This window comes from Muntiacus reevesi, chromosome 1 (assembly GCF_963930625.1).
Source record: "Muntiacus reevesi chromosome 1, mMunRee1.1, whole genome shotgun sequence".
Classification (NCBI taxonomy): Eukaryota; Metazoa; Chordata; class Mammalia; order Artiodactyla; family Cervidae; genus Muntiacus; species Muntiacus reevesi.
The window spans coordinates 237,539,000-237,566,183 of record NC_089249.1 but is presented as its reverse complement, the minus strand read 5'-3'; the positions used below and the strand labels follow the sequence as shown (position 1 = coordinate 237,566,183).

General features: G+C 39.8%; 1 protein-coding gene across 4 annotated transcripts in view; it reads left to right on the top strand.

Moving 5' to 3' along the window:
- HTR4 (5-hydroxytryptamine receptor 4) overlaps nucleotides 1-27,184 on the top strand; it is a 179,318-nt gene that overhangs the window by 118,485 nt on the left and 33,649 nt on the right. For 2 of the 4 annotated variants that reach the window (XM_065935883.1, XM_065935872.1), the window contains exons 5-7: nucleotides 2,625-2,778; nucleotides 3,694-3,735; nucleotides 6,031-6,599. In XM_065935883.1, coding sequence (XP_065791955.1) covers nucleotides 2,625-2,778; nucleotides 3,694-3,735; nucleotides 6,031-6,599 — 765 coding nt within the window. The remainder of the gene's footprint in view (nucleotides 1-2,624; nucleotides 2,779-3,693; nucleotides 3,736-6,030; nucleotides 6,600-27,184) is intronic. The other 2 variants (XM_065935900.1, XM_065935890.1) reach the window with 1 other exon arrangement.

The window sequence follows — 27,184 nt, the reverse complement described above, 5'->3', positions numbered from 1 at the left end:
TGGATTTCAGCATATCTTTAGGGAGAGGGAAATGCATTTCAACCCATAACATCAACTGAAAAACGGGAATTTAGTGGAATGATATGAGGTGGCTTGTTTAATTGAAGGAAGAACTAAAGAACTGAGAACCTAAAGTGGTAAGAGCATGACTGCCCAAATATCTAAGGAGCAGGAGCTGTTCTCAGTCCTGCTAAGAGCAGGAGGAAGCTGTGGGAATAGAGGGACCTTTGCTGACTTTCCCATCTTCGCATCACTCTGCATGACATTCAGCATTCCAGGAAAATGTCTGATTAGGTCACTCCCTGGCTAGAAAAGTCAGAGTCACATCATTTATTTTCCCAACTATACAACAGCAAGTGAAAAGAGAATTCCCAAAGGACTTGGGATGCTATTACCAAGAAAGAAGAGGGAAGATGGTAAATGTACAAAGCCAGTGTATAATCTAGCTAATCTAGGCCCTCTAGTAGGAAGTGAGGAAGGGAGCAATTTTTGAAAAAAAAAATTATGTTTTCATATACTCCAAATTCATCAACTTTTTTGTAAGTAAACCTCTGATGATTATTAATACAGCCATTCAGAAAAATTTGCCTTTCTTATGTAAGTCAAGAGTGTGAAGAGAATTCCACTTAATCGTGATTCTTTCCATTACGGAGTTAGCCTTGGTTAGATTTGGCTATCATGTCAGTTTTATAGATAAAGAAAATGAGTTCCGGAGTAATCCCCGCTCTCATTCTTTGGTTTGTTGTTCTTTGCACCCTGGTCCAGACCAGGACACTCCACTGTCTTGCTGGGCACAGAGAGTTCCCTGATGCACTGTGGTCGCCTACTCTTTGATGCCTTGGAGGGAAGGGTATAATTCTCCTCTCCCATAGCCTATGGCACTCTCTTCTCATGCTCCAACACTGGGCTCTCCTTCTCATTTCACCCCCTCTCCCAATTCATCCTGCCACCAGCTTGTCAGAGAATATAGCCTTTGTTCTATTAGTTAGGCTTTGAATTAAGAAAAGAAAGGAAGAGGTGGTAAAAATTAACAAACTGAATTGCATAAAATGAAGTTTATAAGGGGGTGGCTTATCATTAAATGGTGTAAAATCTTAAAGAATAGACTTAGCCTCCAGGCTGTCTTTTTGCATTTTTTTCTTTGACTTTTCCAAAGACAAATGGCTGATGGGCTTACCATGATATTTTACTTGTTGTCAGATTCAGTGAACTGTCTGGGGATGGAAGTAATGATCTCCAAGATTGGAACAACATACAAGGAACAGTCTAGGAATTAGAGGCCAGATCATCGAGTGGGGCAAGTTGTACCTCTCTCTGGAGATAATAAGAAAGCTGGTACAATAGGCAGGACTTCCTTGGTGGCTCAGATGGTAAAGCATCTGTCTACAATGCAGGAGACCCGGGTTCGATCCCTGAGTTGGGAAGATCCCTTGGAGAAGGAAATGGCAACCCACTCCAGTACTATTGCCTGAAAAATCCCAAGGACGGAGGAGCCTGGTAGGCTACAGCCTGTGGGATCGCAATTAGTCAGACACGACTGAGTGACTTCACTTTCACTTTCAGTAACATAGGCAGAATCTGAGCTCTGGAAACCATGAGCAGAGAGTCCCCTGAAAGAGATCAGGCCCTGATAAATGGGAATGAGATGGTCTCTACCAGTAGGTAGGAAATGATGGAGCAGGAAATATTTGAAACTTTACTTTCTTGGTATCAGAGAAACAATTAAATACTTCAGTCCAGAAATAATACATGTCGATTTTATTCATGACTCAGGCCAAAATAGTCATTTGGCCCCACTCAACCACAAGGAGGTCAGGAACTGGACATATGTAGCAAACAGCAGTGATGATTTCCACTTGTCAGAATGCAAACTGCAGGTCCCTCCCCCTCAGGCTCTATTTCAGGAGATTTTTGAAATCTGCATTTTAAGCAGATCTCCTCAGGTGAGTCTGATATAGAGAGGAAGGGCAGAATCCCTGGACCAAAATTTAAAGAACACTGACTTAGAGCATCAACTCAGTATAGGGAGGTATCAAGAGGATGGGGCAAGTTTGAGATACTGTTCTTAGAGCTCAGATGTAGGGCCAACTCTGGGTTACCTCACGTTGTTGTCAAAAGGACTGCATATATCTGGACACAGACGCCCAGAGAGCTGGGCAGTAGCCTTTAAAATTCCTAGGCATGAGGGTAGTGCTAGGTCTGTGCCTGAGACAGAGCAGACTCTCCGGTATATGTTGAGTTTCTCAGGTATCGGGAGAGGAAGAGGGATATGGGACCAATGTCTGGTAATGGTTCTCATAGGTGTGATCTAAAGTTTATATTTATAGTAGCAGAAACTCACTGGACAATACAATATTTTATTGTACAATTGCTTTTTATTTTCTCTGTTGTTCTCCCACTTCTCTCTCCCTTCCTCTACTACTCGCTCATCCAATTTCCCCTTCTCATTCTTTTTTCCTCCTTCTTTATTTTTATTCTCTACTTCCCCCTCTAATTTTCCCCTTTCCCACTATTGCCTCTTCTTATTTCCCTTCTCCTCTGAACTCTCTCATGAATTATGCCTCCTCCTTCTCCCTCTCATCTATCCTTTCCCTTGGCACCCACCCCCTCTATTCTCTTTGCAGGTATTATGCCATCTGCTGCCAGCCTTTGGTCTATAGGAACAAGATGACCCCTCTGCGCATCGCATTAATGCTGGGAGGCTGCTGGGTCATCCCCATGTTTATCTCTTTTCTCCCTATAATGCAAGGCTGGAATAACATTGGAATAATTGATTTGGTGAGTACTCATGCAGACCCTATGGGTTTGCTGTCTGACTAACTTTGTTTGCTTGGGATTCTAAATAAACAAACAATCAGGTTAGGTGGGTATCCTAAGAAAGATCCTGACAGAATAACAACAACAACAACAACAACAACAAAAAGCAGGCTAACATTTTTGAAAATTTACTGTATGCCAGAAAGTAGTACACTAAATACATGTAATCCTGACAGCAGCATCCCTTTGGGAAAATTATAATAATTTCCCCCCATTTCACAACTGAGAAAACTCAGGTTCAAAAATGGTGAAGTAATGTGCCTGTGAATTCACAGCTAGTGAATAGCAGAACAGGTATTCAAAGCTTAACAGACAAACTCCAGAGCCTGAGTATCCCAAGACACCTTCATCTCATTTCATGCTGAGACCCTTTGAGGCTTATGGTGACCCACGGAAAACCTGTCATGGGGGTGGAGGTTTCCAGAGAATGATGGGCCAGGAGTCCAGAACTGGACCCTGAGCCCAGCTCTGTCACTGAGCCACTTCCTGAAGGGCTGTGATGAGAAGATCCTTGGGTCCTCATTGGAACAGTGTCTTTGAGCAGTGCAGGAAAACACAGGTTGCAGGCATCTCTCAACTCCTGTCTAGATGCTCTTGAAGAGTTTCCAACTCTGACATACTTTGTTTTCAATATCAAACTTTCATTGAAGATTGAAAGCTATGGTTTGAATCCATTAGCAGGGATATATATATACTTCTTTCCCTAAGGAAGTTGTCAGACAGTTACTTTAAGATGGATCCCAGGACTCTGACCAGGGAATGGGGAGGAGAGATTGAGAGTGAGCTCTGACCCAAGAGGACCTGTCAGAATAGGAGCTGCCCATTCCTCTCTCCATCCCATTCCTAGCCCCTAATCTTGCCTTATTCTTTGTCCAGGAAAGGATATCCAAGCCAAGACTGGGCCAGGATTTGCATGTGGTATGTCAGAACGAGAGTTCCTTGGGCTTCTGAAAGAAATGCTGGGGACAGAGGAGTGGAGAAATGAAAGGGGATCCGTACAAGGGAGACTGTATGGATATTTTTTTAAATCCTATCCCTTTTCTTTTAAGCTCTCAGTTTTATCATTCTTGGGGAAAGTGAAATTCAAATTTCTAATAATGAGTAGATAAACATAATAATGGCCAGCAAATGTTGAACACTTACGGTGTGCTGAGCCCTGTGCTAATTTAATCATTGTCTCACTCAGGACTCACAACAGTGCTGTGAAGTAATCCTGTCGTCATCCTCAGGAAACTGAGGGTCAACGAGGTTAAGTCACATTGGTAGGGAGTGCTGGTGACTAGAGCTAAGCCCAGGCTTACTGAACCCAAGAGTCTATGTCCTTATGTTTGTGCTAAACTTAATCCCTAATGGAGAAGACCTTTGGAAGTATAAGCTTCTGTGCATCAAAATTTGTAACAAGGACTCAGCACTCTTACCTTCTGACGTAGAACTTCCAAGAGAAACAACCTAGTGAACTGTGTTCTTTTGTGACAGTGAGATAGAAGCATCCCCTGTTTAATTCAGGGGGATTTAACTGGGGAATGGGATTTAACTGCTTACTATTAACATGCTTAGTGTTTGCTCCATGATATTGTAATTGCATTTCGTATCTTTCACTCCTTTGCACATTGAATTGGCCTAGAGAGAAACTAGCGTAACCCAGGTGTTCTCTATACATGTGTAGCTGATCCTTGCTATTCATGGTAATAAAGTTGCTGCAAATACTGAATTAGCAAATCATGAATCTCTGTTCCTAGGTGAAATATAGGATTAAGTTCCTGTGACTTGAGGCAAGTAATACTGAGATAAAAAGAGATTTGATTATGATAATATTGTCAATCCAATAAGAAGGTATACTATAACCTTACAATATACTATAAGACAAGATACTAAATGTGTACACAATGATGAAATAGCATATTGTTTATCATACATATTTTTATTCATATCTGTATTCACGTGTATGTTCACACTGGATGCAGGCTGACCTCAGGAGGGGAAGTGTCATTGGGTTACACAGCTCTCTTCAACCAAGATCTATTCCTAGAGAAGACTGCAGCATGCAGAGTTTATAGGTGGAAGAAAAGTCTTTCAGTTCCTAAGATGAATCTAGTATATCACAGTATTCAAGGCGAGTGAGGTTTTTACCAGTAATACAACACTATATGCCACTGTATAAATTAAAGAAAGAAGAGAAAACCCACATGATCATCTTATTACTATCAAAAATGCATTGACAAGATTCAACATACAATCATAATTTAAAAATTTTTCATCAAAGTAAGAATAGAAGGAAGCTTTCTCAAACAGAGGGCATTGACAAAAAACTGACAGCAAATGTCATACTTAATAGTAAAATATTGAAATCTCCCCTCCTAAAACTGGGACTGGAACAATGGTGTCCACTGTTACCATTGTTATTCAATATTGTACTAGAGATCTTACTAAGTTCAACATGCAAGGAAAATGGTATTAAGACTAGAAAGAAAGAAATGAAGTTGTCATTATTTGCAGATCACATGATTATTCATGGAAAACATTCAGAAGAATCTAAAGATGAAATATTAGTTACTAATTTAACAAAATTGTTGAATACATAGCCAATATACAGAAATTTTTCAGAGTTCTACATATTAGCAGCAGACAGTTTGGAATATGAATTTAGCATAGTACTATTTGCATTAGAATAAAAATGCAAATATTTAGGTTAAATCTGGCAAAAGATGTTTATATAAAAATATAAAATATTACTGAAATAAATTCTGAAAGACTTACATAAAGAGAAAGAATTATCATGCTTGTGAATTGAAAATCTTAACATTGAAAAAATGTCATTTTTCCTCAGTTATGCTATTCTAGTTCCTATCAAAATTCTAGAAGATTTTTATGGAAATACTGAGAGATAAGAAGACCCAAAGCAGCCAAAAGCATATTCCTTTTCTACCGTCATGGTTTTATATGCTGTAGGCTTGTTAGAAGAAAAACAAAAGTTTTGCTGATAAACCTTTTTCATTTTCTTTCCCCTCACCCTTTTCTTTTATCAATCCCTCCCTTTCCTTCTCTATTCCTTTCCTCTTTCTTTCGACCTTCCAAATCCTCCTTTTCTCTTCTTTTTCATTCTTTGTATTTTCTTACAATTTTTCTCATTCCTCTCCTGCTTCTTCCTATTCACTTTTTTCTTCCTTTCCCCCCACTCTACTTCCTCACTTCCTCTTTCCCTCTAACTCTCAGATAGAAAAAAGGAAGTTCAATCAGAACTCTAACTCTACGTACTGTATCTTCATGGTCAACAAGCCCTATGCCATCACCTGCTCCGTGGTAGCCTTCTACATCCCATTTCTCCTCATGGTGCTGGCCTATTATCGCATCTATGTCACAGCTAAGGAGCATGCTCACCAGATCCAGATGCTACAACGGGCAGGAGCCCCCACAGAGGGCAGGCTCCAACCAACAGACCAGCATAGCACTCATCGCATGAGGACAGAGACCAAAGCAGCCAAGACTCTGTGCATCATCATGGGCTGCTTCTGCCTTTGCTGGGCTCCATTCTTTGTCACCAATATTGTGGATCCATTCGTAGACTATACTGTTCCTGGGCAGGTGTGGACCGCTTTCCTCTGGCTTGGCTACATCAATTCTGGGTTGAACCCCTTTCTCTACGCCTTCTTGAATAAGTCTTTTAGACGTGCCTTCCTCATCATCCTCTGCTGTGATGATGAACGCTACCGAAGACCTTCCATTCTGGGCCAGACTGTCCCCTGTTCAACCACAACCATTAATGGATCCACACATGTGCTAAGGTGAGTGCTCTGGGGTTTGTTAGATTTTGATCACTTGCATGACTCAGAAGAGGTTAACTTTCGAGTTTTCTGTTTCCAGATGGATTATTCTTAAAAATTTGTATAGTATTTTCAAAGATTAAAATAAACTTCTCCCATCTGTTAATGGAATAGAGTAGTGGATAAGCGCTTAAGCACGGGGGACAATGACCTGTATTCAAATCCAGCCTCCAGAGTTCTTTGACTTCAGGCAAGTCATTTAACCATCCTGAACCTTTAATTTCATTTAAAAAAAATGAAAATCATAGTCACAATTTCTACATCACAGTGCTTTTTTGAGAATCATATTAGCTACTATGTATAAAACATATGGTACAGAATCTGACACCTAGTAAGAATATAGTATATATTATCTACTCCTATTTACAGGTACTATTTTAGGGTAGTAATTAAAGCCATAGTAAAATAGTCTTTATTTTGATCCTCAGTGCCACTACTAATCATTTGCATGATCTTTCTTGATTTTTACTTTTTTCAACTGTAAAAAATGGTAATAATTAAAACACCATCATATAGGACTTTTATGACAATTAGGGGTAATCATATAGGGCCTGGCACATAGAAAGTGCTCATAATACTACTAATAATATTGTAAATATTAGTAGGAGTAGAACTAATAGCATATAACCTGATACCATAAGATGGCTATAAAATAACATGATAAGCTAAAATTAAACTAAGTGATAAATGTGCAATAGTAATGCCATGTGATAAATGATATAACAGAAGTATGGACATTGTAGACTGGGGATACGAGTAGGAAAGAAGCTGATTTGGTTAAGGGAATGAGGGCAAACTTCACAGAACAACATTTTAGAAGAATTCAGCCTTGGAGGAGATGTCAAAGAAGGCGTTCCAGATAGAATGAGCAGCATGAGGAAGGCACTGGAATATGAAAGAGTGTGGAAAGGTCAGGTGATTTACCCAAGGTCTCATAGGTTGATGGAGGTAGGAGAAAATTTGGAGTTGATTTTCAGTGACTAGGCATGATGCCTCTTTCCCAACTCTGATAATTTTCTTGCTACCCTGGCTTACAGTTGTTCTTAGCTGTGAAACTGTGAAAAGCCATGTGTGATAAGTACATTTATCCTTTCGCAAAGATGAATCATTAACAACATTTTTTTCCTTTGTCCTGAGATGCACAGGAATTTCCACACAACAGCTCCTTCTCTGAGACAAGCATTTAATTTTTCTGATGATGACAGTATTTAGCTGTTTTAGCAGCTGAAAACTGGGGACTTTTCATTTGCATGTGTAAGAAAAGAAGAAAACATAGGAGTTTCTATGAAATATCAATACTTTGCTTCAGAGATTTCTCAGAAACATAAATTCAATTTTCTGTTACCAGTGTGTGAACAGACTTGCAGTTAAATCCTAGTATGATGTTGAGATTCCAGCTGGTAGAAAGGCCTCAAAGGATACTCCTATAGGCTGGCATTCTTCTTTATAAATAATTATTGTGCCTTCATGAGTGTCGCAGAAAGGATCTTACAGTAAAGTGAAGTTTGTGTATTAGAACTTCTGTGTGGGTGCCAGAGAGCTTTTAGTGATTTAAGCTCAGTTGCCTACTACTTAGAGTCTGTTCTAGCAGTGCCTTTACTAAGACAGTTGTTTAGAGCTGGTGCCTTTTCCCCACACTAACGGTCATAGAGTTTAGGGTTTCTAGGGAAAGCCCAGGAAACCTATTTTACTAATACTATATTATTTTATCCCTCCTGCTTTTGGAAATCTGCAGCATGATTGTTAAGCAGAGAGAGCAGTTTAGAGATGGCTTATGTATATATTCTTCACACTTTGTTCTTCCTTACATTTATTTCTTCCTGAGGCCATGAAAAGTACAGGAGATTGGTATCAGGTATTTCACTGTGGAGGTGAAGAATCTTGTAAGAGTGGAGGTAGCCTATACAGAGAAGAGAAAACTATTTGACTCCACAAGAGTGTAAGCCTTGCAAGGACAGGAATCCTGCCCGTTTTATTTCCTGCGACGTAACAAATACACAATATGCTGCTTGATGGATAATTTAACAAATCATAAAATTAATTCTCCAGATTGGCTATTTTAACTCAATCTAAGAAAAATGTATGTTTTTCCTAAAAATCCCACAAGTAGGACATCAACAAATACAGATGAATGAATGAAATATAAAACCTGTAGCAATGAAAAGTAAAGTCAGCTTTTATCCTACTAACCCAGCCCCTAGGCAACAATTACCACTAGTCTATAATCTTTTCAATGCATTTACAAACATTCAGAAAAACATACAGATTCACAGATTTTTTTTCTCCTTCATTTTACATAAATGGAGCCATTCTGTGTGTACTTTTCTGGACCTTGCTTTTTATTCTTTAACAATGCATTTTAGAGATCATCCCACTCAGACATATAGATCTAACTCATTATTTTTAACTGTTACATAATCTTCTGTACTAAAAATACATATTACAGTTTATTTAATTATTTCCCATTAATGGATATATGTAGGTGTCTCCAATCTTTTGCTATTACAAACTGTACTATTTTTAATGCCCTGAAACACATTTCTTTGTGCATATGCCAGTATTCCTTTCAGATAACTACTGAAAGTGAAATGCACTATTGACAGTTATGTGCATTTAAGAATGTTATACTTACCATAAAACTGACCTCCCAGAGCACCATTGGAGAAGGCAATGGCAACCCACTCCAGTATTCTTGCCTAGAGAATCCCTTGGACAGAGGAGCCTGGTGGGCTGCTGTCCATGGGGTCGCACAGAGTCGAACACGACTGAAGCGACTTGGCACGGCAGAACACCATAGTACCTTGCGTTTTCATCAGCAGGCTGTGAGAGTATCTGCTACTCTTTCCTCTCACTGGATATTATGCATCTTTTATTAATATACTACTTTGAAATATGCTCTTTCATTTTATTTGCATTTCCCAGATTTGATAGATTGGCCCTTTCTTAAATTAGTTATTGACTGCACCTTCCTATATTTGGTACTTTGTCTGAAAATATGTTTTATTTTTCTGATTAATTTCTGGATGTTGTTTATTATATTCCAAATATTAATCCTTTGTTAGATAAGTTGCAGAAACATACTCCCATCTTCTGCTTGATTTTAAACTTTGGTTAGCTTTTTTCTTACAGAAGTTTCAAATTTTGAAAAAACTCTTCTTATTTGACCTCTTGCAGTTGACTCAGCTTTTTTCTTGAAAAATTTCCTAAATTAATTTTCTTAAACACCATATTTGTCTGGGTTTCCTCTTAACTCAATATCAATACCTTCCGAGAATCCTTAACAGGTTCTTCCTTTTCTATCTGGCCTCTAAATGTTGGAGTTCTTCAGCACTTGGTTCCTAATACTCTCCTCAAACTACATTCTCACTTTATGTGATTTAAGCATCCATAGCTTTAAATGCAATCATCATGCTGTCAGCCCTCTCTTTAATTTATATCTCCAGGTCATAGCTGCCCTTTGAACTCCAGGCCACAAGATCCAATTTGCTTCCTTGACAACCCCATTTATATTTCATGCATCCAAAATAGAATTCTTCTATTTCTCACACCCCAGCCACAAATTTCCTGAGTCTTCCCTGTCTCCATAAGTAGAGCTATCATCTACCATATTAATAAATGGCCCTGAGGGAGAGCTAACATGTTAGAAGGCAGACTTAAAGGTTTTAGAAAGGAAAACCAATCAACCAATGTTGGAAATATGGAGTTAAATCTAAATAAATGCAAGTTTTAACCATACAAGCAAAATATAAATCACAGAAATGTAGGATGATGACCGAACAAATTTATAGTTGTGTATGTCAAATTTGGAACTGTGTGTCAGTTTCCTCTTCCAAGGCATCTATTGACAAAGTATGGGGCAACCCACCAGAGAACTCCTTCCATATCACTAATAATAATGATTGTGATCATGATGCCTAACATAATTCCAGAAAAGTGTGCCAGTTACTGTATTTAAGAACTTTGAAATCATTGTTGCATTTAATTTTCACAATACCCAAAGAATTTGATGTTATAATTATTGTCATTTTAACGATGAGTAAACCAAGGTTTAGAGAGGCTAAATAACTGGCCCAAATTTATACAAGTAATAGTAAATGATGAAGCTGGAAGCTGGAATCCAGATCCTAGTTTTCCTGACTCCAGAGTTCAGTCTTGTCCAGCCCACTTAGAGTCGGGAATAGGGTTACCACTTCTCATGTTCATCCTGACTCTTTGGATAAATTGGGTGAGATATTTATCAGTCTGTCAACTCTGCCATCATGCTCATATTTCTCTATCTTGTCTGCAAACTGTGAAGATTAGTAACTTGTTCAAATCCAGGCATTTTCTCCATCTCTCTTCTAAAAAGGAACTAAGTTTAGATCAGATAAGTCTATTCTTTGTAATCTCATTGACTTCTTGCCTGGGCACACATTGACTATTCAAAGAAATAATCAACTTAATAGAAACTCATCTCAGGATAGATACTAACCTCGTCTATAGAAAACACCCTTTTTGTGTTTTTTCAATTGGATCCTTTGTTCTTCTCTGCTTCCTTTGAATAGCAGTGACCTGTTTACAGTACTCTTTCTCGCATTTGTACTGCTTGAGATTATAGAGTTCCTTATTTAACCCCTATAAGGCCAATTATTCCTCGAGGGTAGAAACCATGACTTTCTTTTCTCTGTATACCATTTAGCCCCTCACACAGTGTCTACAAAATAGTATATAATCAAATGATCAGTACATTTTTGCTGATGAAATATCTTCATGATTATCTTCAGATTTAGGAAAGATTCACATGCTCAAAACTGAAAGTTACTTTTTTTTTTTTAATCTTCCCTAAGTCTCTTATTGTAGAGGACTTAGTCTACAATCCAAGACTCACACTGAGGAGAGCCAGTTAATGGCAGCACTCTGAGACTCTGACCTTTTTTCCTCTTAAAATCTTTTTGAAAAAATGGAATTTTACTTTTCCAAGTTGAATTAAAAACAAGCCAGTCTGACCTCGGTGGTTTAGAACAGTAGATTTCCCATACTTGGTCCTATCTTCACAGCCCTTAGACTTACATGACATTTTATTATTAAACAAACATTTGGGTAGCCAGTGAAATAATACATTTTTGCAAGACATTTTTAGAGGACTTTGGTCACTCAGCTTGTACTGACTAATGTGCCCATACTAGCAGAATAGTCTGCAGTTGTGTTTGGTTGTTTTCTGTTGGATAATTGTCTTCTTTGGGAATATTCAGCCCACAATCAAAATAGAAGTGAAGATACCATTTGGTTAACTGATGAAATAGTTTGTCCAGATATGTAGGTTACATAGTCTTTAAAAAAATGGTTTCCAAACATGAATTATATCATATGAATGTTTCTTGGGGCAGTTTTAATTTGCATGCACACATATATAAGAAAGAGGCATAATGCTAGTAACATGTGAGCAATGGATTCTAACAGGTTCATCCTGTGTATAAATTGATTGTTAGTGAATTTGGAGCTCGATTCTCTCTCCTTATCATATCTTTAACCCAATTCTATAGCTAGGTTTTCCCCATCTGCCAATATCTCTCTTAGTCTTATAGAAGTCACTTTTGCCACTCTAGGAAACTCACATCAAATATAATGACAGAGAAAGGAAGAAATAACCTAATGAGAAAACATTGGCTGCTTTCCTACTCAAGTCAGGAAGAAAACAAGGATGCCTTTCCATCTCTGCTGGTCAACATTGTGTATACAAAATTCAAATGACAAAAGGAAGAAACATGATAATTTTATCTGATATTAACCAGTAAAATGTGGGAGAATATTCCTTTGGAAGCTTGCTTCAGCTCAGTCATTCTTTAAGTCAAGTGATGCTCCACACTTGGGAGGCATATTGTGGACCCGCAGACTGTGACCATGTATAGTCACATAGGGGACAGATGATAGGAATAAGCCATGTTGATGTGATGTGGGGTTATATAGGGATTTGATTCTGGAGTTCTTTGTGTATTGGATAAATGCCAAGGATTTTGCCAGTTTTGTTCACGACTGTGTCCTCTGAGCCTCGTAAAGTGCCTGGAACATCGTGTGATTTGACAAGGGAATCTATTTCTTCTCCCTTGGTCTAGCTTTTCTTCTATTTATATTGATTAGTTCAGATGATCCCTGGCAGAGTAGGGACTTGGGGTGCTAACAGTAACTTCAGAGCAGAGATCATTCTCTACCTGAAATCCACTGAGAATTCCAGTTTGGGCTTCTTGGGTAAATAATTCCTTTCTTGCCTAACTCACCGTGAAAATCAAACAAGATAATGTATGGGAAATTGCTTTGCTAACTGCAAAGCTCTGTCCTCATGGGGGAGATAATTATAAGAGCAGACTATTTATAAGTTAGGGAACACAAGCAGAATTTGCATGGAACGTTTAGCTTCGGGGGTGGGTTTCTCTGCTCATGCTGGGTTTCAGTATCTTCCCTGACATTCTGCAAGATTAGATCTTGCTCGACTTAAGTCACTCACCTAATTCCTAAGAAGGCTGAACATTCGTGCAGCACTTCCCAAAGAACTTCTTACCTATCTGACTTGGCTATCATCTTCTGTTCTCCACCCTCAATCTCTTTGATGAAGTCTTTCCATTGACCTGGAGGTCTCTAGACCTGCCCTGTCTGGTAGCCACATCCCGAGAGCTCAGTGGTTACATATAGCAAACGAAGACTATTTCATTTATCGTAAAAAGTCCCAATGGACAAAACTGCTCCAAAGCAACTTGATCCTTCTCTGTGGAAGGAAGCAATGTATATTTTACCTCATACTATTAACTCTTATTATCCACTAGAGCTTAATAATAAATAAAATGATTCTAATGGATGGACTGTATAATCTTTGACATTTCCATGCACAGGATTAGTATATTCAGATTTATATGTCACATCAATAAAGAGAAATGGGAAAATAGGAAAAAGTGAAAGTAAGAAAGAGAATGAGTTTCCCCCAAATAACAGTAGGAGAAAAAAGTTCTTCAGGTTCATTATTGCCTCCTGTTATCGGAATTTTTAATTATATTCATGTTTCGTTTATTTCTTTATTATCTGCACCCAGACTGTCAGTCCCTGAGGGTGGATAATGTCCATTTTATTCCCAAAAGTTACTGCAGGGTATAGCTCATTGTTCAGTTAATACATTTGTCTAATGAATAGATGGATGCCCTTATCAGACCCTGCCTAGACCCTATCATTTACCAGGACTGTGTACTCAAATAAATTTTCACCACAAAAAGAAATTTTTTTGTTAACTCTTAACTGGAATAGTTGCTTTTGTCACAGTGAAGCCACTTACCAACCTTTAGTTTCATTCCATCAGAATTCTGTATTTAAATAAAGGTTTTCATTTAGTAGATTGGAAGATTACCCACAGATGAGGAAATAATTTAGGTTTAATTTACTTTAGATCCCTAGAGGTTTCTGCTAATGTTGGAAAGCTGTTTGGCATTTAAAAGCCTTTTTTTTTTTTTTTTTTGGCCTTTACCTTGAACTTTGGAGGCTACAATTGGATTCAACATTTACCTCATTGTTTTGAGTCAATGCAGACTTACTCTGGGTAAGTCAAAGATGGATGAAAGGGGCTTCGCTGATAGCTCGGACAGTAAAGGATGGATGAGAATGACCTCGCCTTCTCTTCCTCAATCACCTCCAGAGCTGGCTACATAATTTGTAGCCCCAGTGAAAATTGAAAATGTGGGGCTTCTGGTTCAAAGGGCAGGAACAAATTTCTGTTAAAATGTAAAGCCATTTTCTTTCCTCCTCAGTCTTTCTCTTAATTTGTCATATGTATTTTATTTGCTACTTACCTGTTCTCTAGTAGAAAAACAAAATGCATTTTTAAATTATTAGCAGAAAATTTACCATCTATCTTTATGTTGTGCAATGGCAGTGTTAAATGCAAAAATAAGAGCATTTAACTTGTATGTGGAATAACCAAAATTACACAAATTGTATTTGGAATTCAGACATGCTTATGTATTTTATTTTTACCAGACAGTGCATAAAACTAATGCACCTATTTTTATTTTACTTCTTGTTGCATACACATTCTACTAACATTCTCCCCTCGGCTTACTGAGGAGTAGAGAAGGACTGCAGAGAAAAGAACCTTGACTTGCTCTATCATATCCTTTCTTTCTATGTCAGTACTTTAAACATAAATGCTTAGCTAATACAGGGGAGCAACACTGTGAAAAAGGCATGGTAGGGTTCCTTGATGGTTTCTTTTTCTTAGACAATCTCTGCCTTCTTTCTGCATCTGGCAAGTTCTGGTTCAGATGGAAAACATGTACTCTCAGGGCCACCAGTCATCCGCTGGTGTTGGTAGATGTGTTGATAGGAAACATGGGTGCAGAATTGTAGCAGACCCATGTTCTGTGGAAATTCAGCGAGACTCAGCAAACACAAGGTAAGCATGTTAGAGAAGCTGCTGACAGAAAGACAATGGAAAATACTTCATTTAAATTATATGTTCACATTGTGCTTGCTTTGAGTATGAGTAAAGTCCATATGTTTGGTGGGTCTACCAGAATTCTGTGCTCATGGGGCATCGCTAATGTGATAGGCAGCAAGGAACTACAGTGTGCCTGCCCCTTGCAAATGTCGTCTCTGCTCACGTGCATGCCTCACTGTCTCAGGGTTCACAGTTTCAAAGATAGTTACTGCGAATTCCGAGATGAGGACAAGCAGCAAGCTCTGAGTTCCTGTGTGACGACTCTGATCGCACAGTCATGAAGCTGGCCCTGTCTTCAGTTTTGTCCCATCCCTACCTGAGGCAGCTCTCACAAAACATGGTTTTTGTTGATATCACACTAGAACATAGTGAGAATAACATCACAAGAGCTCCACTTGCCTCATCAAATACTCAGGGTTAGAAAAGTTAGTGCTGTTTGCAGAGCGTACCTGCAAAAGTTTGGTAATCAAGTGGCTTAAGCTGCCCTCCGGGATGCCCACTTCTGGGCCAAAGTGCTGAGACCTAAACATTTTCCCTTCCACTGAGACATATTGTCAAGGAAAAGTTCCAGTCTCTGACTCAGAGGAAGCTGAGCTTTGGTTTGTAACCAGTCATTCGACCCAATGTAGCATAATGGCTGTAGGGGCTGGAGTCTGTCACACCTGGCTGTCAGTCCTGTCTCAGATCTGTCATTTACCATCTATATAATCTTTAGCAATGTGGCCAAACATCTTTAGGCTTCTATTTTCTCCCCTGTAAAACAGGGATAATATTAGAACCCATCTCATAGGACTTTTGTTAAGATTAAATATGATAACCTATGTGCAGAGCTGAGCCCAGCTCCTGATACATAGAAAAGTGCTTCATGAATGGAAGCTGCTATCACTATTGTTATTATAATTGTAGATATAACGTTGCTCATGTCTTGGTTAAAACAAACAACTTATCCGGTTATTTTCTCAGCTTCCTGATAAGTGTTTCTTGATGAATGAGTCAATAGAAATCTCTATGTTATAAACACTGCTTAAACAAGGAGCTTCCTCTGTTAGGAGAAAAGCCAGAAATGAATGAAATGAAATTAATCACACTGTTTGTAAATAATTGTTTAAACAACATGAGACAAGACTTGTTTCCTGAGTACATCATGCCCTGTGCTGAACAGTTGGGGCTGTTATTTTGAATATGACTTCTGGCTTTTAAATTACCTGTAGGCATTTCTTTGATCCAGTGCAAAATATGCTAGCTTGTTTGGTTACACACCATGTGTATTTGTTTTCCCCCGTTTGCTCTGCAAGTGCTCTTGTTTCTAGGGTATTAGGGTCCCATGTACCAGGCCTCTGAGATTGGTGCCCCACTGTGCATGCCACCCTGCAGGGCAAACCGCACCCAACTCCAGAGGTGTTCAAGGTGGTTTATTGGAGGCAAGAACAGAGTCAGTGAGATGCGAGTCTCTGACCCTTGACCCTGGCTGCACACTGGAGTCGCTGGGAGCTCCTGGCTTCCACACATAGAGATTCTATTTTGATTGGTCTGGTTAGGGACCGGAAATGCATGTGTTTTAGGACCTCTAATGTATACAGCAGGATTGAGAACCACTAGTATACTGGAACGAGCGAAGCCTGTCTTCTAATTTCTTACTAATTGCTATCATTTCTCTCTGCACCAGTAAAATGAGAAAGTAGAAGTAGGTAATGCTTCAAGTTTAGGTCTAGTTCCATGTCTTAAGGGGCTTCCCTGGTGGCCCAGACAGTAAAGAATGTGCCCACAATGCAGGAGACCCAGGTTTGATCCCTGGCTCAGGAAGATGCCCTGGAGAATGGAAAGGCTTACCCACCCCAATATTCTTTCCCGGAGAATTCCATGTACAGAGGCTACAGTCCATGGGGTTGCAAAGAGTCAGGCACGACTGAGCAACTAACACCATGTCTTAAACTACTGAGACAGTTTGGATTTAAACTGGCAATTCTCAATTAGGGGTGGTTTTGCTTGAAGGAAATGGCAATCCACTCTAGTACTCTTGCCTGGAAAATTCCATGGGTGGAGGAGCCTGGTGGGCTACAGCCCATGGGGTCACAAAGAGTCGGACACGACGGAGCGACTTCACTTCAGTTCACTTTGTTTGCCAGGGGACATTTAGCAATGTCTGAAGGCATTTTTGGTTTTCACAACTGGTGGGTGTTCCCTGGCAGTCCAGTGGTTAAGACTCTGTGCTTCCACTGCACGGGGCACGGGTTCTATCTCTGGTCTGGAAGTTCTACATGCTACGTGGTACAACCAAAAAAAGAAAAAAAAAAAAACAAAAAAACTAGTGGATGCTACTGGCAGCCAGTAGATAGAGGCAAGAGATGCTACTAAACATCCAAGAATGCATGGGACATCCCACTCCTCCCAAGAATTGTCTGGTCCCAAATTTCAAAATAAATCTGAGGTTAAAAAACCCTGATTTAAACTAATCCTCTGGGCTTTGCAACAAAGAATCTCCTTACCTCTGCCAGGGGATAGCAGGAGCCAGGAGTTGTGTGTGCTGTTATCTGCCTACTATAGTGCAGCCCCTGCATCATTTGACTCTTCTTAATCCGCATCCACTCCCAAGACAGGACCAAAGAGTGGAAACCCCTGTAAAAGGCAGGTGTTTGTGAGAGGAAGGGCTCTGAATGTCCATGGTTAGAGTGCCGGCAGTAAGCTTGCAGATAAGCCCTTTCTGTGAGGCAGGCTCTACAAGCTTGTTCCCTTACAGCATGTACTTGGCAGAGACACAGCCCTCCCGATTTAGTCGGAGCAGCTGTTCAGGAAGGAATCGCTTCCAAAGCACACTGAGAGACCCACTAGAAAACCACACCACCGTGCAAACGTACGCTTAGTCCTCTCTGGTGACATGCGGCCCTGGTCCATGGCAGTGGGAAAGCTTCATCTTATTCTGGGTGTCCACAAACAAGAGTGTCTCCAGGAGAAGATAAACATCATGATTTTTTTTTTTTTTTTTTCAATATTCATGCCATGTGAAGAACAGTGTAAGGAACGGGGGATGATGAGCTTAGGGCTCAAAGATGATTAAGGTCCTACGTGTTGTTTTTAATACATCTGAGGGTTTTTTTTGGAAGAGGGGACCAATTTGTTTTGCAGGATCCCAAGGGAAAGCGGTGGGCTTCCCTGGTAGTTCAGTGATGAAGAATCCATCTCCCGATGCAGGAGATGTGGGTTCAGTCCCTGGGTTGGGAAGATTCACTGGAGAAGGAAATGGCAACCCACTCCAGTATTCTTGATTGGGAAATCCCATGGACAGAGGAGCCTGGTAGGCTACAATCCATGGGATCATAAAGAGTCGGACACAACTTGGCAACTAAACAACAACAGCGAAGAAAAGAGGTAGTTATAAAGGTTTGAAGTTTTAAAGATACATATTTCAACACAAAATGGAACGGATCTGCTTACTAAGATGTTCCTAATAAAGTAGAAGGATAAAATTGGATGATCACCAGTCACTGGAAACATTCATTGATCGTTAGCTTGGCCAAGGAAGGGGTGGGAGGTCAAAGATGTTCTCAGACCCTTCATTTGTGATTGTGTGAGTTACAGATCCACTAAATCCTCCACAGTGCAGTTAAACACAAGAGAGAGCAAACCTACTTCAGCCAGCATAGTGTCTTCTTTGGTTGAAGCTGGAGACCTTCTGGAAAGGTTACTTGTGGGAAGAGATATGCCAGAGTGATGCTGTCAATTCTCTTTTCTTTTATGATTCTTCTGGCTGATAGGAAATTTAGATGCACCTGAGGAAGGAATCCGGGCTTACCTGGTGGCTCAGTAGTAAAGAATCCGTCTACAATGGAGGAGATGCAGGTTCAGTACCTGGGTTGGGAAGATTCCCTGGAGAAGGGCACGGCAACCCACTCCAGTATTCTTGCCTGGAGAATTCCGTGGACGGAGGAGCCTGGCGGGGAGTAGGAGTCCATAGTGTCGCACACAGTCAGACACAACTGAAGCAATTGAGCATGCATGCGTGCAAGGAAGGAATCCATTCCCAGCCTCTGTAGGTGCTCAGTGGTAAGCAACTGATTTTATGCCTGAGATTCTGTCTGAGAATCAAGATAAATTTCTATTGTTTCAGGCTTTGATATGAAAGAAATTGCTGATAAAGATTTTTAAGGAGAAGGATTGAGATTCAAGAAACATCCCCTCATCCTGGTTTTCATGTTCTTCTTTTTTTACATGTGGACAGTTAAGACTGTTAGGACTTCACTGATCTGAAAGTAATAAAGCAGAATCCCAATCCAGAGGAAATCAGAACACTGGTGAAGCAATTTAGTATTATGGCTAAAAGAATAGGACTTGGCATTTGATGAGCCTCAGTCTGAATTCAGGTCCTGCCACTTTGAAGCTGCGTGATCCTGGACAAGTTCCTTGACCTGTTGGTGCCCCAGTTTCTTTCTATGCAAAAGTGGGAGTGAAGATGATTCTTGCCTCATAACATTATTATGAGGCTGATGTAAGATATTATACAGATGGAGCCTGGAATAAGTAAGTTATTGATGAATTGTGTTCTCATAATCATCATCTTAGTAGGCGAAGAAATCAGGAACTCTAAGTTAGGAAGACAAGGCTCCTATTTCTGAAACACTGGTTCGTTGTCAGAACTGGGTCTGAGGGGAAATGGTTTGGGGTCAAAATCACCTTAATATCCTTTTCATAAGGTATAGGACAGTTCCTGAACAAGAAATTCAGAAGGAGAAGGAAAATTACTTCAACTGCAAGGAAAGGGGAACTGTGGGGAAGGGAGTGAGGCTGAAAGTTCTAGCTTCTGTCCTCCAAGAAGTGCTGTGAAATCATCCCTAACCCTTAGGTGAAGAAACCTGGTAGATGGCTTCTGGTTATGTAAACAGACATCTGAATGTGCTTCAGGTTATTTTCAACCAAAGAGCCAAGAACCTGCTTTCCACAAGATGATTTCCGAATTATTTTCTCATCCTCATTTTTTACAAGATTCTTCGAAACATTTCACAGTTAGAATTATTCTTGGAGAGGTTTTTATTCTCTAAGAAATGGGTGAATCTGTATTTTGATAAACCTAACAAACAAACATATTTGGTGCCTACTCATGTTCCTTTTATTCTTCTCAGACTTTTACTTCCTTTGCTGGCTGTTATAATGGAATTTTTCTTCTATTTGTGAATTGGCATTGCCTGCTTTGAGTTTCTGACTATGGGGGAAGGTGTGTGTGTGTGTGTGTGTGTGCATGTGTGTGTGTGTATGGTTGTCCTGTATACCACCTAGTTGCCTATGAATACTTTGGTTCCTGGTCCAGACATCACCATGTTTATTATCACTATGTTAGCATCAGCCATTTACTGAGTGCTGGTTTTATGTGCCAGGGATTAATGCATTACATATAAGTAAGGGATAAGTACATATAAGTAAGGGATATATTACATACATATAAGGGATAAGTACATTACATATGTTATCTTGTGGAATTCTTAATATAACCCATGGAGCAAGTATTATTATCCTTATTTTACTGATGGGAAAATTGAGACTCTGAGAGGTTAAATTACTTGGCTACTATCCTATAGCTGGCAAGTGGTGGGCCAGGATTCTAACAAGTATTCATCTGATTTCAGACTATTGCTGTTAACCACTAAGCTATGCTCCTTGCTAGTTAATTGAAAACTCTTGAAATAATGCAGGACATTTGGTTCTTAGACATGGGCTGGGCTTCAGAAGCAATCTGGTCAAATATCCCAACCAGTGTAGTGATCTTTTCTATAGCTTATCTGGTAGGTAGTTGTCTGTCTCTCCTCCCAGTGAGGGGTAACTTACTACTACCCAAGGCAAGACATTGGCAGGGTTGCAAATTGTAAATTTTTTGCCTCTGGTTTTCTTTTGGGACTATGTGTATAATATCACCATAGAAAGAGAAGCTATTTCACATGTATCGCTTAAGAGGATGTTAAGGCCATTCAGGCATGTGGGATTTTAAACCGTAAATGCCAGTTGGATTGAGCTGTAATAGAATAACCTTGAGCAATATAGTGTGATTTGCAGTGGGCAGATAGTGAAGGGCATGTAAAGTTCTTCTTGCCTGACCCAATCTGGTTTTCTAACTCATTTCCCCCAACTCTCCCCTGACCTAACTTCCTAGGCAATAAGCATGCAAGATTGATCAGTTTTCTTTAGGTGAACAGTGAATTCTCCAGCCTGTGAATTACTTCTGCTGCCCCAAATGCTCTTTCTCAATTTATTGCCTGGAACAAGCCTACTCATTCCTTGAGGCATGGTTCCAACATGAGTTCTAAACTTTCCTGATTCCTACTCCCCCAGTCTTTGAGGTAATCACTTCCTCCTCTGGGCCCTCACACTACCTGCTTCTCTTTTTCTTGGAGACTCAGCCTATCCTGTAGGATCTTAAATACTTTTATGTATTTAAAACACTCTCTGCTCACCTGGGCAGCTTCTAGAGAGCAGGACATTTCCTACCTGCAGTGTCTAAGAGTCAGGAGTACTTACTGAGTGAAGGTGCACATTTAGCAGTGCGGCTGTTGAATTTGCCTGGTTCAGATTGTGGCTCCACCTCTCCCTAGCCATTTGACTTGGGCAAGTTGCTAAGCCTCATTCTGCTCAACTAGATACTGTAAAAAAAAACTCTGTGATAGGATTGTTGTGAAAATTACATGAGATAATCCGTGATTAGCCTAGCACAATCACCGACACATAATAAATATTCACTTAATACTGGCTGATTTTATCATGGATCCATACCTTTAAGACATTTTTTCTCCTCAGATTTTTAGGTTCTTTCATATCAAAATAGTTTAGCAGAAGAAGCAGGCGGACAGTTTGATCCCCCAAAGATTAAAAGTTCTAGTCTTTTATTTGTCCTTCAAGAACTATGGCAGGCAATGGAAAAAAGTCTCACAAGCAACTTGGTTTGTCTTTAATTATATGTGCATGTGGATAAACAGAGGTGCATTGGGATTAGAATAAGCCATGTATACTGATTTGATCTTCCACTTTGGCATGTTGAAACATGGACATGTCTGACACTGGTGATGGAATTAAAGAACCCCTTAGAATATGTTTTGTCCAAGCTTCAAGATTAGGCATTCCAAACTGCAAATTCAGCTAACTGGGGTCCTTTCTGCAAGCAGCACAAAATAATAAAAAGAGTGCTGGCCTAAGATCCCAGAGTTTCCACCCTGAGGATGCATTGCTTTATGTCCTTGTCAAGACACTACTCTCTGCAATTAGGTTTTCACATCTGTCTGACAGGGGGTTTTTTTGGTCATTTGCCTGCTATTTTCACAATTTTTACCCATATCAGCATTCTGCCCATGCTATTTGCTATCTATCTTTAAATACATTTTTTGAAATTTGAATAGATCTATTTGTAAAGGAAACTCTCAGTTCCGTTCAGTTCAGTCTCTCAGACATGCCCAACTCTTTGCAACCCCATGAACCACAGCACACCAGGCCCCCCTGTCCATCACCAATTCCTGGAGTTTACTCAAATTCATGTCCATTGAGTCGGTGATGCCATCCAACCATCTCAGCCTCCCTGTCCATCACCAACTCCCGGAGTTTACTCAAACTCATGTCCATTGAGTCGATGATGCCATCCAACCATCTCATCCTCTGTCGTTCCTTCTCCTGCCCTCAATCTTTCCCAGCATCAGGGTCTTTTCAAATGAGTCAGCTCTTTGCATCAGGTGGCCAAAGTATTGCAGTTTCAGCTTCAACATCAGTCCTTCCAATGAATACCCAGGACTGATCTTCTTTAGGATGGACTGATCTCCTTTAGGATGGACTGGTTGGATCTCCTTGCAGTCCAAGGGACTCTCAAGAGTCTCCAACACCACAGTTCAAAAGCATTAATTCTTCTGTGCTCAGCTTTCTTTATAGTCCAACTCACATCCATACATGGCTACTGGAAAAACCATAGCCTTGACTAGATGGACCTTTGTGGACAAAGTAATGTTTCTGCTTTTTAATATGCTATCTAGGTTGGTCATAACTTTCCTTCCAAGGAGTAAGCATCTTTTAATTTCATTGCTGCAGTCACCATCTGCAGTGATTTTGGAGCTCAAAAAAATAAAGTCAGCCACTGTTTCCCTATCTATTTCCCATGAAGTGATGGGCCCAGATGCCATGATCTTCATTTTCTGAATGTTGAGCTTTTAGCCAACTTTTTCACTCTACTCTTTCACTTTCATGAAGAGGCTCTTTAGTTCTTCTTCACTTTCTGCCAATAAGGGTGGTGTCATCTACATATCTGAGGTTATTGATATTTCTCCCAGCAATCTTGATTCCAGCTTGTGCTTCTTCCAGTCCAGCGTTTCTCATGATATACTCTGCATATAAGTTAAATAAGCAGGGTGACAATATACAACCTTGACGTACTCCTTTTCCTCTTTGGAACCAGTCTGTTGTTCCATGTCCAGTTCTAACTGTTGCTTCTCAAGAGGCAGGTCAGGTGGTCTGGTATTCCCATCTCTTTCAGAATTTTACAGTTTATTGTGATCCACACAGTCAAAGGCTATGGCATTGTCAATAAAGCAGAAATAGATGTTTTTCTGGAACTCTCTTGCTTTTTTGATGATCCCGCGGATGTTGGCAATTTGATCTCTGGAAACTGGAAACTTTATCATGCCCTTAAATGCAAAATCACATACAGAAGATGACTTAAAAAACAAATACAATGAAAACAAATTATTGTTATTTGCATAAATTTTTATTAATATTAAAATTTAATAATATTTCTTGCCAAAAACTCTGAGCAAAGGCCTACTCTCCAGTTCATTAGGTACTAGAGACTTGTTAAAGCCAGAGTGGAGCCAAACTGAGTATTTCTCTTTAAAATAAGCCGAATGAATGAATGAAGTATGGAATCTCCTTACTGCAATTCAGGCTGTTTAATGCGATGCCTCTTTTTTTGGCATATCATCTGTGGCAAGCACTGCATATTTGGGAAATACTGGATCTTCCAGCGTCAAAATTCTGTTCTGGTTGATAGTGTTCTAAAGACAAATGAAGAAATTGGCCTAGACTGTCACCTTCTGGGCCATTAAACTTACTAATAACTCAATACAAGTTTATATGCTCACTGTTTATAAACAGTTCTATTAGTTTTTATCAGTTAGTTGTATCCAGTCATTCTTTTTTTTTCATCACATAAAAAACACCTTAAAAAATATTGCTTTGTGCAACTCGTTTTTTGTGCATTTACATTTTTTGCTATCTCATTTTTATGATTCAAATCTTTTCTCATTTTATCATCAATGTCATAAAAGCCAACAAATATCACTTGTCCACTCAGCTAAAACGAACTGTTTGCATGCAATTCAATGTTTTCTTTTTGGTCCCTTGTGAAGAATCACTGAATGCCTCAAACTCTAGTTCTTCGTATTCACATGTCCTTTCTCTTCCCTTTGTTTCTGTTGCTAAACTCTGCTTCAGGTGTGAGTAAAATAACTGGACATTCACCTCCTCGGGGAATCTTGCACTTCCATGTGCCCAAGAATAATATGAAAGCACCTTTTAAAAATGCAGGTTTCTACTCTCCCCTCCTCACCTCTGCCCTCTCCCCACTCCCTACTCCCACGCTGTTGTTAGAGGTCTGGTGTGTGGGTCCTAAGAATCTGGATTTGTTATGGGTATTCAAGATAACTCTGATGCACACAGTCTCTGGACAGTTTTGTGAAAGATGACTTAGTGATCTTTCTCCTCTTTTCCTCTTTTTCCTTCTCTTCCTCCTTCTCCCTCTTCTTCTGGAACAATTGTAATTTTAACTCTGTCTCATCAACCATTCATATTAAACTTCATCACAAAGCTCTTCCCACCATACAATGATTTCCATGATTCCCAGTGGACAGAATTCCTGATTTGGGAGGCAGGCCACCTGATTTATAACACTAGATCCACTATTACCTATCAGTCAATCCATGCCCCTACATTGTACCTACCTGCCTTCCTTACAGAGTTATGTTGAAGGTTATTTGTGGAATGATATAATGATATACGAATGTTTCATGAATTGTAGAGGATTTTACTAAAACTATTAAAACAAGAAATTGCATTTTAAAAACTCATCTGTTAAAATATCAGAGATTCTTTTTTAATGGTATTTTGCATCGGGGTTTTGAGTGGCTCTGCCAATGTTTCTGATCAAGCATATGTTTGAGGAAAGACAGTTGTGATCTCGCTGCATTTTAAGTTGCGGCATCTTGGCCCCTCCCGTCCTATCTTAGCCAGATATATTTAACAGCTTTGCACTGTGACTTCACAGATTCAGAAATTGAAGTATTTCAGATTCTTTAATACAAATCCCAAAATTATCTTCCTGTGTTTCCAGAGAAACCTCCTCCCTCCACACAGAATATAAAGTATCAGATACTAACAATAGAATATTAAAAGCCAAATTCAAATACCCACAGCTTTGGAGAACAGTCCCACACACAGCTGGTGCCCAGTCAGAAGGTCTGTATCTGTCACCCACCATCTCTGCCACTCATAGAACCAGAATGTCAAAGATTATCTTCCTGGTTTAACGCATGAGGAAAATGAGGCACAGGAAAGGGATTCAGTCATCAGAGGCGTGCCATGACTGAAGGCTAAAAAGACATCAGAATCTAGCTTCCTGTCTCCTGGCTTACTGTTTGCATTGCTTAGCTAATAGAGTGGCCTTGCAGTTGAAAGTGAAAGGTACTCACTGACTGTTAAAGTCATGTTTCCATTGTATGAGGCTTCCCAGTGGCTCAGTGGTAAAGAATTCACCTGCCAATGCAGAAGATGCAGGAGATGTGGATTCAGTCCCTGGATTGGGAAGATCCCCTGGAGTAGGAAGTGACAATCCACCTTAATATTCTTGCTTGGAAGATTCCATGGACAGATGTGGGAACAATATCTCTTGGGGGACAGCATACTGCACCATGATTCTGTATCTTGAATGAAGACCTGAAAAGGAGAAGACTTTAAACCTTTAATTGTGATTCATACAATAGTGTAAACTGAGGCTGACACAGGCCAACCAGGACACAAGATCACCCCCTCATTATTCTCAGGTCTCCTTTTTTCCTGCTGAGAGGGAGTGGATTGTGAGTTCTCCATGGAGTTAGGAGGCTGGGATATTTTCCTTTCTTCTCCCCTTGAGCTATATTGATATTGTCTGGATTAAAAGGAGTGGTACCAAGCATTCAATAGCAATTCTGCATAAGTCTCAATCATTAATTAACTATCTGAAAGGATTATATGAGAGAACCAGTGTAACCTGTTGGAGATACTTCTCAAAGAACCTCCTCCCAAGCTCCACAACTGCTCTGGAGCCTTCCACACACCCAGCTCAGTGGTTCCGTTTATCGCAGGTCTTCCTGCTCTGTCTTCCATCCCCTCTGCTCATTCTTTGTGATGTTTACTCACTTAACCCCTTCCTTTACTCTCTGCTATCCTGACTTCACAGTTTCTTTTTCCTTTTCCACCTAGTCCCCCTGGTTCTGCATCACAGAAAATATGTGCACCTCTTGGCAAAGATGCTCCTTTAGTGGGCAAGAGGAAAGAGTTCCGTATTAGTGTCCCAGTCACACTGTGTTTCAGTAAAAGAAGACACATCATACTGTAGGCTTCCCATAGGAGGAGTAGATGTAATGTACACCCATGTGCATATTCCTTTTACCCTAGAGTCCATCATAATGGGACATGGAAATGCTGGAGACATAGAACCTGAACCCTGAACTTGGCAGTAATGGTTCTTAAGATGATGAGTGACAGTGTATCAGGACAATTCAGGGTCCAGATTTTGGAATCAAAACTGACCAGAATTTTTAAGGTCTGATTTACTTATTAACTGAATAAAGTTGGGCAAATTATTTAACTCTGAAACTCAGTTTCCTTGTCTGTCAAATGGGTTTAAACTATACTAATTAATGCATATAACACACTTAGCCCAGGCCCTGGGACACAGATGCTACCCTAATGAGTGATTGTTTTTATTGTTGCTAATAATAATAAAAAGTGTGATACAAAGGGAATTTGGCCAATGAGAAATGAGAATCCCTTCCTTCTCTCCCCTCCTTCATTTCTCCCCTTCTTCTTTCCTTCTCTCCTT